Source organism: Rhamphochromis sp. 'chilingali' (assembly GCF_963969265.1).
Source record: "Rhamphochromis sp. 'chilingali' genome assembly, chromosome: 11".
Lineage (NCBI taxonomy): Eukaryota > Metazoa > Chordata > Actinopteri > Cichliformes > Cichlidae > Rhamphochromis > Rhamphochromis sp. 'chilingali'.
In genome coordinates, this window is record NC_137938.1 from 21,746,258 (window position 1) to 21,761,541 (window position 15,284).

General features: G+C 41.3%; 1 protein-coding gene across 1 annotated transcript; it reads right to left on the reverse strand.

The window, feature by feature from the left end:
- Positions 1–367: 367 nt before the first annotated feature.
- Positions 368–15,167, reverse strand: cdh17 (cadherin 17, LI cadherin (liver-intestine)). Its single transcript, XM_080897349.1, has 19 exons — positions 15,095–15,167; positions 13,558–13,614; positions 12,995–13,090; positions 9,885–10,022; positions 9,648–9,783; positions 8,501–8,659; positions 6,963–7,115; positions 6,248–6,453; positions 6,013–6,144; positions 5,776–5,923; positions 5,414–5,623; positions 5,248–5,324; positions 4,968–5,156; positions 4,321–4,565; positions 2,645–2,775; positions 2,166–2,393; positions 1,943–2,053; positions 1,303–1,419; positions 368–1,162 (listed from the first exon to the last, which is right to left on the reverse strand). Exons 2-19 carry the CDS (start codon positions 13,603–13,605, stop codon positions 1,071–1,073), a joined length of 2,616 nt encoding a protein of 871 aa, XP_080753475.1. The 5' UTR covers positions 13,606–13,614; positions 15,095–15,167; the 3' UTR covers positions 368–1,070.
- Between the last annotated feature and the right edge of the window lie 117 nt (positions 15,168–15,284).

Sequence of the window (15,284 nt, forward strand, 5' to 3'; positions counted from 1 at the left end):
CAGCTCTCACATGTAAGTATTGTGCTTGTTTGGACCACTTTGTGTTGCATAAAAGCTAAAAAAGAAATCATGCCATGCCCCTTTCAGCACCGTCAACAATCTGCGTCTCCCACTGACAAAGAGATGAGTCAGAGCATCGCTCTCTGAGGCAGCATCGTGGCCTTGACTGCTCAGCAGCAGATGAGCAGGAAGGAGGATGGGGGACGCAACAGTACAAGCAGAGCAATCCCAACCCCGGGCTTCCACAGGACAGAGATACTGTATAGCACACATACTGTACCTTACGTCACCCATCACCTGCTGCACCACATGTCTGCCCTGATGTGTAGGGGGAAAAAACGATGCCGTGAAAACCAAAGTGGTCCCCAGTTTTTGTCGTTTATTGAGAAACAGAGCAGTAAACGAACTTTACAAAAAAACCAAAAAAAAAAACAACAAAGTTGTTCGTGACACAAGTGATCTGTTTGAGTTTGATGTTAAACAACGTTTAATGGTTAGCTGTTACAGTCAAGGTAGAGAAGAGAGTAACACACAAAGTGTCTGGGCCCAAAAAATATATATAATTAAATGGTGGGAGATGATGAAATAGCTAATGAACCGGCCAGAGTCTGGCAGTGAAATCATAATATATTTATTCAACAAATGAGTGATTAGCATGGGACCACCTAACAGATTAATTAAGGGATGCACAGCATTTGTTAATAATGTTCATGTTGTAAATATAATAAAATAAGCTAAAGTAGATGTGCGAGGACTCATTTGAGTTTCAGGCCTGGAGTATTTTACCACAGATATTTTATGGGTCAGTGTACCTGTCCTATCTTATTTAATAGGCAGGTGAGAATTTAAATCTAAATAATCCCAAGTTGTGTGTGTAGTCTAGTCTGGTTTTAAGAATCTAAGTTATAATTAAGATAAGGACCGAGCAGGAAGACTGGTTTAAGGCTCTGGTTGGAGAATTTTCCTCCTATCTCAAACATTGTACACACTGTTGATCTCTTGGAGGCTAATTTCTGATTTGTGTTACTGGCACATATAAATAAGAGACTCGGAAACCATCTGCGTCGTGTCTACATCATGGCATTCCTCTCGTCCCCTTCGGCCTGGGCTTTTCTTTGGCTCTTTTTGTTGATGCGTTTGATCACTACAACGAACACGATAACTGCGAAAGGAGGAGACATAAAACAGAAGTCAGTCACTGGAACACAAAACTTCACACTGACACTGTTGGACAGTCTAACGGTTTGTGTGAAACTTGGTTTTATCAGATAACAGATTTATTTTGGGGTTTGTTAGAATTACCGCAGAATCCCAGAATGCCAGCCAGGATCCCAATGGTGGGTCCCATTCCATAACTGAGCGCCGCTCCTTCTGGTGCAACGTAGCAGTAGCCCAGCTCTGTGCAGTTACATACTTTCACTGTGAAGGAGACAAAATGGAAAGTAAAGTATGACGGGCCAGCTGATTACACTAAAATATCATCAACTTTTCCTTATTTTGTTCCTAACTTTTAGCTTTCTATCAGCAGCCTATGATGAACTGGGTGATTTACTGGATACAGCACTAAACTGGGCACTGATGCAGATAATCAGTTATGGTAAAAAGAAAAAACACCCAGATTAAACTCTAAATTAAGATTTTAGAAATCAGGAAATAATAAAAAAAAGACTATACATGTCTCATTTAGCATGTTAAATGTAAAAGTAAAAGAAGTGTGGCTTGTTTGGAAGGGCTTTCACACACTCTTTCTGCATTTTGGTGTAGATTATGTGGAATAATTAATGAACATGTTGCGTGATTTTGGATTTTCCTGATTTTTTTTAAAACCTTATAAGAACTATATTTTTTTATTATGTCCTGGTGTGTAAAACATTAGAAGGGATGCCTTTCTTGCCGTGACTGTAGAATATTGCCAGAAGTAAGGCTTACAAATGTGACTCACCCTCAAATGCCTGTGGGACTCCCACACCTGCTTTGTCTTTAACGGTAATGGGAAGTGAGAAGGTTTTATCTTGAGTTGGTGGTTTCTTCAGTTTCAGTTCAGCTGTTGTATCTGTGTGACACACAAAGAAAAACACATAAAATGTTCTAAGCTGAACACAGAAACGTGCGTCTTTACATCTTAGTTTGATGTTTTTCGTTTTACATTACAGATGTAAGCGTACCGTCAACTTGGTTCAGCTCCCAGTTGGGAGATTTCCCGGTTTTGGTGCCAAAGCTGAAAGTGAACGGCTGGGAGAAAGGGTCGCTGTCTGAGTCTTCGGCCTTTATGAGAACAGGTTTGGGATTCTTCATGCAGATGAAGGCCTGGGTCTCCATCAGTTTGGGGACGTTGTCGTTCACGTCCAACAGCCTTACATGCAGGTCACGCTCAGTGGCCTTCTCCGGGTTGGCTTCAGAGGGAATATCAGAGAGTATGAAAAATGTGGTCTCACCCACAAGTAGTTTGTTTTATAAAGGCGAGCAGCGGTCAGTATTTAATGGTCAAAAGCCTTAAACACATGAAGATCTACAGGAGCTTCTGAAAGGTAATGAAAGTGTTTGTATGCAGATGTTTCTTATTGTGTTTCAAACTATTTTAGCCGATATGTCTCACACTGTGTGGCCTATAAAGGAAAAGCTGTAGAGCAGTGTCTTCTCTCACCCTTTTCGAAGGCAGTGACAGTGACTTTGAACGAGTCCACCTTCTCTCTGTCCAGTTTTTCTTTGGTCCTGATCTCTCCTGTGGCAGCATCCAACTCCAGCCAGCCTTGAGTGTCACCGTCCAGCTTATATCTGCACACAAACACAATCATCAATCATCGGTCTGGCACAGTCAATGATGAAGCGCACACTGAGCTGGTGGCCAGGGGAAACATCGGTAGTCAAAACGAATCAATGGTCTGTTTTCTGTACATGTGGTAGTCAGAGAAGAGGATAATTCAAACTAGCAGTCAGTGCTCAACAAGGCCAAAGCCATCAATGCGCTGCATGTGGTGTATCCAGCCACTTCATGCATCAGCTAAGAGGAAGATTAGGATCAGTTAAGGAAAAACAGTTTTGAAAAGCAATGCACTGTGTGAAAGAAGTGAAACTTTGTTTTTTAGACCACGCTTTGTGGAGGAAGTTTATTAAAGTAAAGTCAGGAATTCTCTCAGCTGCTTCCGTTCTACAAAGTTTCACAAAACTGAAATATACACTATATTACCAAAGGTATTCACTCATCCATCCAAATAATTGAATTCAGGTGTTCCGATCACTTCCGTGGCCACGGGTATAAAATCAAGCACTGACTGCATGAAAACTGTTTCTACAAACATTTTTGAAAGAGTGGGTCGCTCTCAGGAGTTCAGTGAATTCCAGCGTGGTACCGTGCTAAAATCCCACTACCAAATTTTCCACAGTCAGCTGTTAGTGGTATTAATGTTGGGAATAAGAGCAATCCAATTACAGAGCCAGGACAGACGATGTTGAGGTGCATAGTGCACATTGTTCACCAACTTTCTGCAGAGTTAGTTGCAGACCCCCAAACTTCATGTGGCCTTCAGATTATCTCAAGAACAGTGCAAAGAGAGCTTCGTGTAATGGATTTGGCAGTGCCCAAGAGAACAGTACTTGTCTGATTGCATTGGGCCAACGTGTGAGCTGTTTTGCAGGAGTTGCGCTTTTAGTTCTAATGAAGGAACTTTTAATGCTTCAGCATACCAACACATTTTGAACAATTTCATGCTCCCAACTTTGTGGGAACAGTTTGGGGATGGCCCTGTCCTGTTCCAAAATGGTTGCACACCAGTACACAAAGCGAGGTCCATAAAGATGTGGATGAGTGAGGCTGGTGTGGAAGAACTTGACTGGCCTGCACAGTCCTGACTTCAACCTGATCCCAAGAACACCTTTGGGGTGAATTACAGTGGAAACTGTGAGGCAGGCCTTCTTATCCAAAATCAGTGTCTGACCTCACAAATTCCCTGTAAACACTTGTTTCCAAGACAAGCTAAAGCTGTTACAGCTGCAAAGGGTGGGCTGACATCATATTAAACCCTATCAATTAAGAATGGGATGTCACTCAAGTTCATTTGAGTATGACGGCTGATAAGTGAATACTTTTGGGAATACAGTGTAATTGTAACAACAAAAAAAATTGCAACACAAGTTTTGACTTAAAATGTTACACATACCTTAACCCCTGGCATTAGGTAGAGGGGCATTACCCTTAGCTGCATCTTCCTGTACACTGTGTATATTTCCTGTATTATGTAGCAGCTTTCACTAAATCTTTAAACAGCTACAACTTTTTAAGTACTTAGGACCCAGACACTGAGCAGTCACTGGTGTGTTTACCCGATCTCTTTGCCCTCTGGGTCCTTTGCATGCACAGTGAGCAGCACGGATCCTTTGGTGATGTTTTCATATATGGTCACATCCAGGATGTCCATGCTGAACTTTGGAGCCTCGTCTACATCGATGACCGACACAGAGAAAAAGGCGGTGGACTCGCTGCCATACTTGAGACTTTCCATCAGCGGCTCTGGGTTACGAGCATCAATCTGGAGCCTGTAACTGGGAGAGGTCTCAAAGTCCAGAGGCTGTTAGGAAGGAGGAGAAAAAAGGTTTTAGAGGAACCACAAAAGAAAAGAGAGGCAGAGATGATGATGAAAGTTTACAACAGAGTGTTGAAAAGCACTAAAATCCAAATGAGTTATATGGACATGCAGGTTTAGGGGTAAACAAGGATCATTTACTATGGCCATAAAATCATGTATGACCAAACTCTAATGTTGCTGTTACGTGCATGATGACTACTAGCTTCAGCTCTTTCATTTTCAACAATTATAAGCAAAAATATAAAAAAAGATACAAAGACAACAAAAAACTCCATCACGAGAATTTAATAATCTGAACTATTTAAAAGGGACCAGAAATGTTGGAGCAGCTACTTAAAGATCAAAGTTTGCAAGAAATGAAACAGAGAGAATGGAGATCACCACCTTAGCCAGAACCAGATAACCAACACCTTTGCCGTCAGTTTCCACGGCAAAGACGTCGTCGGTGTTTCCTTCAGAGATGATGAACTGGATCTCCGAGCTGCCGGTGTCTGGGTCGTCATTATCTGTCGCTTTGATGGTCAGAAGTGTGTGTCCCAGAGGAGTGTCCTCTGTCAGAGTCTCGTTGCCGTACTGCATACGGACACAGAAACAGACACAGTAACAATGCCAGCCAGTCAGAATGAGGAACAAGAGCCAGCGTTCGAAAGGTTCCCATACTTACATCATTCTTCTCAAACTTGGGCAGCTCATCATTGACGTCAATGACCTTGACGACAACCTTACAATTTGTGCTGAATTCTGTGAGAGAAAAGCCATAAAAACTTCATCCAAAGTTAAAAGCGTTAACTAAACTCAGCCTACAGGTGTGCTTTCATACAGTATGTTACCTGCGTCACTGACTCGGACATTGAGGTTGTAGACCGCATTTTCCCTTCGCCGCAGCAAGTGCAGTGTACGAATTGCTCCAGAAGATTCGTCGATGGAGAAGGTTTTGGAGGCGGTGGGTGGATTTTGGGACAAGATGGTGTAAGTCAAAACAGAATTCAGTGTCCCTTCTTTATCGCTATCATGAGCCAGCAGCTCTCCTACGAGGCCACCTGAAGGAGATGCAGTGAGAATCCCTCACGTCTGTCATGAAACTTCGAAAAAACTTTTTTACAAATTGGAAATATTCTTGAATTCAACAGGCTGCCTGTGAAGAAACCACCACCCATATGGATGCTGCGCACCTCGACGGAGGCATCCTTACCTACAGGCTCATTCTCCTGGAACTCAAACACAGTCTCCTCATCGCACACAGGTGCGTTGTCATTCACATCGTCCACCAACACGTAAATCTCCATGGGTGGATCCACTTCGTTGTCATTTTCATCCTTTGCGAGCACCACCAGGATGAACTGGAAACGGAATCAACTGAAGCTCAAGAAAAACTCCTAGAAGTGCGTCTTTATTTTTATATAACTTATTGAACAAATGTGTTATCTACCCTCTCTTTGCTTTCTCTGTCCAGCTTCTCTGTCACCATTATTTCTCCATTTTGTGTGATCTCAAAGGGGAATTTCAGCTCTCGCTCCTTCTGGACCAGTACGTATCTGGCATCAGGGTCATTAGACTGGACCTGGATGGAGAGAGAGAGACAGGCAGGGTCCAGACTAGGATGGTCAGTTGATGGATAAAGATGAGAGGCAGTTAGGAGTATGAATATATGAATCTCAGCACACCTTAGCAATGGTTAGTGGGTATGTTTCCTCTAAGTTTTCTCTAATGCGTATGGGTCCGGGATTCTTCCACAGGTTTTGCTGCACAGCAATCTGGACTCTGCTGTTTCCACTTAGTGCATTCTGCGAAGCTCCTTCCAGGTCCTGCACGCGCACAAACAGGGTGTAGTCTGGGTCTTCCAGGGGGTCCAAGTTTTGCCGTCTCATCTCTGACACCACAAGTGGAGAATAAATATTTTAATTTGAACCAAGGAGTTTTTCTTTGGGGTAAAACTCACTAAAACATTCCAGCAAATCTCTTATTCTGAAAAGCTGAGTCCGATGGACGCGACTAAACCTCTCTCCCCAACTGAACTCATCAACTCAGCACCCAGCGCTAATTGCTGACAGCAACTTCTTCATTACAGTCTGTTTATCTACATTAACACAATCCTTCAATCTGCACCATCATATGCTCCGACTTTAAAGAGCACCATCAAAGCCCAGATGTTGTTGTCTATGTTCTTATTATTCTTCGTCCTTCATCGTGAAATTTCTCCACTGTTGCAGCTGCAACTCAAGCTCATTTTCAATATTAATCGTTTAGATGAGTATTTGCTCCATTAAACTGTTCATCTTGACTATAAAACGTCTGAAAATTGTGTGAGATTATGCCCAGATCTTGTTAACTGACAGCGTTAACTGTTCAGCTTTACTGACGAGTCTTTTGGAAACAAACCTGCTCTCTGCACACAGGTGAAGAAGGGGTTGTGTTCGTAGGGGACCTCCTGCACCGAACAGTAGTCATCGAACTTTCTCTTCAGAGTTTCAATGCTCCGATCTTCTCCCCTGGCATACTGGATGCCCTCCCTTGCCTTTAGCAGCTGCTGCCCTGTTAAAACAACACACACGCATCAAACACCAGCGAGCATGCTCACACACATCGCAGACGCGCTTCAGGTGATCTAAGAGGGGAAACAAACTCCTAATTGAACTCAAAGTAATCAGTGATGAGCGTCACGCGACACATTTAGGCAACCTGCCTTCAATCAGCATTAATCTTGAGTACACAAGATGATCTGCCAGATTACAGGCAGAGACGGTGGCCACAGATTAAAGACTTTTCCACGGATGCCACACAGAGTTCTGTGCTTCTATGGCTGGCTTCAGGTCTCTGTGCAACCCAACGTTATTGTTGTAATCTAAAACTAAACTAAAATTAGATGTGAAAAAACCCAAACATTTTATTTAACTGTGAAAAAAATTTAAAACCAACTGAAACGATTTTGTAAACTTGGAAAACTTACTAAAATATATATATTATGACCTAAATCCATTAAAATAGTGGTAAGTGAAGAAGTGTGCAGAGGTTATAATAAATATATATTTATTTCTCCCTGTATAAACCGGTCATATATACACATGTCAGGTGTGCAGAGGAAATGTCCTCACTTGTTAATTTGGTAAAATTTGTATCACAAACTGCCTGATGAGGATTCGATGGATGTTTTTATTGAGGTTTGGATGTCTACAACCCTGTGAGTTGACTGCTTTTAAAAATGTTCTTTATATTGTAATATCTAAGTTGATTTTCCAAAATCTTGCCTCTGGTATTTGCTATAAATAATAAAGTAATAAAGACGAAATTAACACTGAAACTAATAAAAATTAAACAAAAATGAAACATTTTAAAAAACAATAAAAAATAAGGTAAAATCATAAAACCCAATCTGGAAACCAAAAAGTCAAAATGAAATCAAAATAAATACTTACTAGAAGCACAAATCCCCCTGAAGCTGATCTAAAACTTTGATGTTTTCATTACAATATGAAGACATCGCCTGGTTGTGGCTTCACTGTGATGTCGTAGTGCTTCTTACTGAAGAAATAAAAGGCGTGTTGTGCAGCTCTCTTCGTGCTCTTTCACATGATATATTACTCAATATTGTTTCTTGAATTTTCTTTCAAGCTTAACTTTGACCTTGGGTGCTAACAATGAAAGTCAAGGTCAAATGCTTAACCAACCCAGATACTGACCTATTAAACTGTTGTTAAACTTGAAAAAACAATGGGTAATGTAAAGATTTTCCTGATTTTCACATTTTGTGTGGCCTTCACCTGATTTTCACTAAAATCAGATCAGCTCGAGCTGTTATTGGTATTTACCATCACACTGAATGATAATCGTAAAACTGTGGATGCTGCACTGCTAACACACAGACTGATTACATACTGCTTCCCTCTCCGGGGGGAGAGCTGTGAGAACTTTGGTGCTACCTTGCTCTGTTGTGGAGATCTCTCCAGTGTCGGGGTTGATCTGAAACAGCTTTGTGTCTCGTATGCTGGGGATCTCGCTGACCAGGCTGTATCTCAGACGAGCGTTTGGAGTCTCCGGGTCATCCTGATCCGTCGCAAACACTCGGGTAAATGGGACAGCTAGAGCCACACAGAAAACTTACGTTAAAGTCATAGAGACAGGTATGGTGACTCACACTGTCTACTTAAAGAAATACTGCTTAACCCACATGCATAGAAGGAATCCTTTAAAGGGTTCTCTGAAAAAACAAATACAGTGGTGCACGCTTTATCCTTTGAGCTACACATTAGCTGCACTTTAATTTAACACCAAACATATTACTATGTACTCAAATTAATGGTTGTAGGGTGGCTGGAGCCAGCTGCCATTAGCAGAGAGGCGGGGTACACTATTGGCAATATGTCACATGATCAATTAACTTAACCCAAACCCAACCTAACTGCATTTCTTTGAACTGTGGAAGGAAGCCGGAGTACTTGGTGAGATCAAGCAAACTCTACACAGAAAGGTCAGATGCAGGATTCAAACCCAGGACCTACTTGCTGTGAGGTGCTACCGCCACGCCACACTACTGTCCCAAAACTCTTTCATTTTGACTTACGTTTAAAACTCAAATGTGTAGATCTAAACAAACTTGGTGTCACAGCTTGAGTTTAAAGTCCCAGGTTTGAGCAGAAAGCATTCAGTGGCAAAATGAAAAAGATCAAACATCCACTGTGATGACTGCCCGACTGCACTGAAGACCTCTGCAAGCTGACTTTCATAATCAAGTAAAATTAAAGCCTCGAAGGGGAGAAATGAAGCTCTAATTCTTTTATCTGCTTTGAAAAATCACTCTCATTAAAATGAATAGCACATGTAATTTGCAGGTTATGGACTAAAAGATGCAAACTCCTTAAATCACGTGTACTCTTCAGCATAAAGGTTTACTTAAAAAAGATGAAAGTGTTGAAATCAACAGGGGGCAGCTGTTATTACTGCCCGTGATGAACTAGACGTAAGGCCACCTGTTCTATCATAAGTACTTTAAAAAAGATCGAGCGAGCAAGGATAAAAAATAAATATATGCAAAGCAAAAATGTCACAACAGGTAGAAGTGTGCACAACCTGCTGGCGTATTCTCCCGAACCACAGCTGTGTAGACACTCTGGTTGAAGTACGGTGCTTTGTTGTTGACATCCAAAACATTTATGGTCACATAAATCGGGCCCTCCACCACTTCTTCATCTGCCAGTGCCTCCACCTGTGCACGAACATGAGTTTTTATGCACGAGTGTGTGTCCTGTGTGCCTAATGCAATGTGAGCACGGTTTTCCATGTGTTTGAATAAAGATATCGTGTTACCATGATAATGTAGTGCTCCTCTCGCGACCAGTCCAGAGGTTGTTCCAGATAAAGCCACCCATCCTTTGAAATACTAATGTCTTGCCCACCTTCTCCACTCAGCCTGAAGTTATTAACATGTGGATCTGTCACCTGAAACTAAGGAGTGAAAGAAGCAGACGAGAAAAATCAGGACACTTTGACCACAAAAAACAGGTCTGTTCATCGCTTCTTGAGTTTCATTTGATCTCAGAAAAAAAAGTGGTAACTTTTTAAGTGAACAAAAAGGGGAAAACACCATAACTTCCTTAAAAGATCACATACTTGACAGTTAATCTGAGTATGACTGCAAGTTTCTGATTTGCACGCATTAATGGAAGAAGTACTCTTCTGCATTTTAAACCAGTATATAAATACAACATATTCAAATAAAAACACAAGGATCCGCTGTAAAAACCCCACTGAAGTAAAAGTGCACAACAGTAAAAGTGATCAATGTTAAATGTTTATATTAATGTATCACCGCTGTAACATAAGTAACATCCAACTGCTGTTGCCATTGGTCCAGTGGTTTCCAGATCAGAGGCTACACTAAAAGAATGGGGTGTTTAGAAATATCTCTATTTTTAAAAGAAGCATGTATCTGTTTTTGAAACTGAAATAACATTAAAATTAACCAAAAACTCACACAAAATGCCTAAAATGATTCATGGAAACATTAATCGTGAAGCATTACTGAGGTATCTGTAAAGGAGTACAGAGTACAGAGCCCCACTTCATTGTAACTCAATGAAAATTCATTGCATTTGGGCACCGCTACAGCTCACCTGGCTGAACAGATGACTCATATGCCAAAAGGTTGCTGAGTTCTGGGTCTGATTCTGGCCCAAACCGTTTGCTGTGAGTCAGACCCCCCACCTGCTCTCTAAAAAAGTCTAATCGATCTAAATCCCATCCGATTACATTAGTGCGTCTGAAGACAGCTGTAGCTAGTAAATGTAAAAATGATTTAACTTTGCCACGTCATTCTCTCTGTAAACATGATAGCTCGAAAAGTTTTTAATGAATTTGGATAAAACTTCATAGGGATATAGATTTGGGTCACGTTAACGATCAGTTAAAATCTGGCTTACATCCACCAAGGTCTTCAAGGTCATCTTGAGATTTAATCATCAAAAATTGACAAAAAATATTATTTTCACGAGTGTGGTGTGGTGTGTCAACATATAGAAACCACTGTATAAAGATTTCAAATATAATGTCACATTTGACCTCTGACCTCTCCTTAAAGGTAAATGGACTGATCTGAAGGTCAAAGTGATAATAATGCAGAGCTGTTTATAACTATGTTTCTTACTGCCATTGTTTGTCTTGATGACAAGGTATACAGGGCACATAGAGAATGAAATATGGGCATTCTAAATATCAGATTAATGTGGACCTTTGACCTCTCATTTCACATCTGCCCTTCTTTCAGGTTCACTCCATAATGCGCTAAAGAAAGTGTTTGATGAGAAAGAGAAGAAGCTGCCTAGTTATCTAGAAATAAATTGTAGTGTAATATTGTATAACAAGCTCAGGTTATTCATGTCTAGTTATTTAAATCAATGCCTATTATCCATAACCTACTGCTACATAATGTTTGTGTATTCACAGTAAGCATCTGTGATACCACTTTTCTCTGATTTATACTGAACTATAAATTTCTTAAAGTACTTTAAAAAGAAGAAGAGAAAACATAATGAATATATACAAAATCCAATAAAGTTCCCATAAAAGTAACCACTGTCCAGAGAGTGAGCTGCCTTGGTGGAGGATTGCGCTTTCTGCTGCTTCTTGTTTTATTAATAAATTTGATTGAGTGCTGAGCGTCAGGAACCGCAGGCTTTGTGGGTGTGATTATGCACTCAGAGCGGTTAAAGAAAAACTTTCCCCTGGAGCCAGTCAGAGTATTCTTGTTCTAGGAAGTAAAAATGAATTCCATGTGGACATTTACAAAAAAGGAGATGGATGTAGCACCTATTTTTCACAGAGCAGGTCAAACTGGTTCGGACTCTCTAGAGACTAAAATGGTACCTACAAAACCCACAGAGTCAACAGAAAGGAAAAATCTTTTAGGGCCTGCTAATAATAAAGAGTTACGTCTGAAACTGGCTACCCGGTGGAGCCAGTTATCTCCAACAACCGGACAATGGCCCCAAATACAGCTCCAAACTGTGTGACGACAATTCGAGAGGAAGCAGTCAGCTCATTATGAAGTGCCCAGCGTGGTCACCGGACCTCAAACCGGTGACCACACGCAGGCAGGTGAAGTACAGCAGCTGTTGTGGGAATAGTTTGACTGCATGGTATGCAAGAAATGGCAATGAAACCAATCGAACCGATGGAGCTAATCAAAGTCCAGCAGGAAGTCTGACTTTAAATCCAAGAAACCCAACTTAAGTGTTAAATATCTGCAAAGCTACAGCTGCTGCAAATAGATGACTGATTGATTAAAATGGAGGTTTGATGGAGAGCGAGAGTTTATGGGAGATAAAGTATCGAAATTTCAGGAGCGGGACCATGCCTCCAAACACGCTCCTTCCGGTTCTTATCTATATATGTTCCCCCAGTTCTACAAGCTGTTCATTCTCATTTACGTGCCCCAGCCTCCCTCCCCTTTTTAAGTCTTTAATTTCTTCACTTGTATTTAGTACACTGGGATCTGGTAGGCCTAGGAGCTGCCACAAGTCCCCTTCGAGGCCTCAATTCACATCCAAGCCATTCACCTTTATCTACTAAAACACTGTCAAACCTAAAATGAGAACACGCTCCCAGCTAGTGAAAAAACAATATGATGATGATGTTACCAAACTTTTACAGTAAACGTGAAGGCTTGTGAGATGGCCGACAGAGGAGCAATAACAAAGCAACAAAGATCTGCAACAATACTTTATATTCAGAGTTTTTCTTTTTTACTATTTATTATTTTCCTATCTTGATTAAGATAAGATAACTTCTCAGGTGCAGGTTCTGGTTTAGTGACACTTATCTGACTGAGGTGTTTGATAAATGGAGTGCGTGGCACATGTGCAGCTCATCCACCTCAAAAATGGACAATATTACACCAGCTGCTGCCATGCTTATATTACCTGAAACAAAGGATAGGGCACTGGGGTCGCCTCTGGCACATCCAGCACTGTGTTCTCAAAGGGGCCCTTCTTCTCCTCCAGATCCTTCCCACCAGCCTATTACAGTGCAGAAATAAAGGTTAAAGGTCATCGAGTACAGAAAAGGGCAAGAAAAAATGAAAACCTCTCACACTCATACCTAAATTTGCCATTTTAGCTTTAGCTCCGGTGAAATCAGTCAAGCATTGAGGGCAGTATTTACAGCCCAGTTATTTATTGAACCAAAATGACTTAACAGTGGAGGAACTTTTATATTCGACTACATGATGGGAGAGCAAAGTCTACAGACAAAGGGCCCACGCTCCGTTTAGCAACCCTTTCTGTGAGTGTTTTAAAATGAGTCACTGAGGGCTGTTTCACAGACTCTTCGTTAACCTTGCTGATAGTTGTAAGTGTTTTCTTTCATGCGCTCCCTGTGTAGCATTTATCAACGCTGACTATTTCACAGATCTTTTAACAGGTTCATGCATTTGAATATGTATTGAAGAACAGCAGCAGCAGTTGGCCGGCGCTCGTGTACTCACAATGCTGAGCAGCAGCGGGAGCAACAACAGATGCACCATGGGTGTCATTATCACAGCCTGAGAAGGAAGAGGAAGACGAGGAGGAGGGTTAGAAAAAAATGTTTAAGGAGGTTTCAGAGGTTGTGTCATTTTTGTGGAAAATATTCACTGTGCTCTACTGTTGCGGAAACACTAAAAAACCCATGTAGTGGATTATTACCAATTCCACAGAGGAATCTTTAAACCCTCTCAACCCTTTTCTCCGTTCAGTGCAGTGTGTCATTGATGTGCAATGTCCACAGTGTCACAAAGAAAGCGTGTCCTCTGTCCTTGAATCTGCACATGTGCACTGTATCTCGCTTTGTGCATACTTTGTGCTGAAGTGCTTACACATGGGACTCCACCTACACTTTCCAGGTTAACCACCCACCCGAGTGCACAGAAGAAAATGAAAGTCGATGCCTTTTAAAGCAGCGTCAGGTGTTCGTGTCCGAGTCTTTCTCTTTCTGTAAAGTGGGTGTACACATATGTATATGTATATGACACCAAACCAGTGCAATGACTTTACGGCTGTCTCCTCAGACGCTTGAATAAACATAACTTCAATGAATCTGTAGCTTTTCCTGCATTTTGCATTTAAAGCAACCGTTTCCCCTGAAAAAAATGTACTACACAGAATGCACTGAATGCAGAAGCATCCAAGTTATAAGGCCAGAGTAATGCTTGTTTACTAAAGAAATAATGTGACAGTCGCTACTGACAATTAAAGAAAAATCACACTTTTAATTCTTTTAAGTTGGTAAATAAGATATGTAGAGATTCTGGAGCTGTAAAGTTCAAGCGAAACAGAAGAGTAAAGCCAAAGGGTTGAGTGAAGGTGACATTGAGTCGAGCCAAATGACCTTTTTGTGCCAAAGGACACTTTTGAAGTCACCCCATTGTCTGAACACCTTATTTATCTGCAGGTTTTCTGCATTTTATAAGAATATCTGTCTCCATGTTGTTAACTAACATCTGCTGCGAAGCAGACCTTTAACTGGCAAGTCCCTCAGCAGTGTCACTAGTTTCTAAACGTCCACTTACAGCGACTTAACTGGTATGCAGAGGAGAAACTAACAGACGTTTGACACTTGATTAAATTGAAGCTGGGATAAATACACAAACGTGGATCCAAAGCTACAGGCCCCTCTCGCTTTATCCTCTTAGATCAATGGCTGGATGACCTTTGTCTGGCTATATTCAGCTGCTATGATACCAAATTTAAAGTCCCGTTCACTTACCTTCCTCCTATTCTAAAATGCTGAGAACAACCCAGGAAGAAGGAGAGCAGTAAGGCAGTAAAATATGCCAACACCTTATCTAAGGCCCTGCCAAAGTCAAGTCAAGATCATGGCCCTTCAGCGATAATCTGAGAACATTTTAAACCCGTCATCGCACAATCTATAAAAACCAACACAAGCAGTCCTGTTTGTTTCTGGCGACACACCCGAAAAATAATTCTCCAAATTCTCCTGAAACAAACCTGAAACTTGGGAGACAAGAGAGCGAGGTGGCTTACCTTAGAGGAGAGAGCAACTGAGACACTCGTCAGACTGATCTGAGCAGCTCCATCCTGTCCTGGTCAAACGTTAACCAGCCACTAACCAGCAATGTTTTATTGGATCTAATGATTGTCTAATCACCCTGCCCTTCTGCCAAGCTGGCCAATGAGAAAGAAGCAGACAAAAGCAACAAAGACAGGAAGAAAA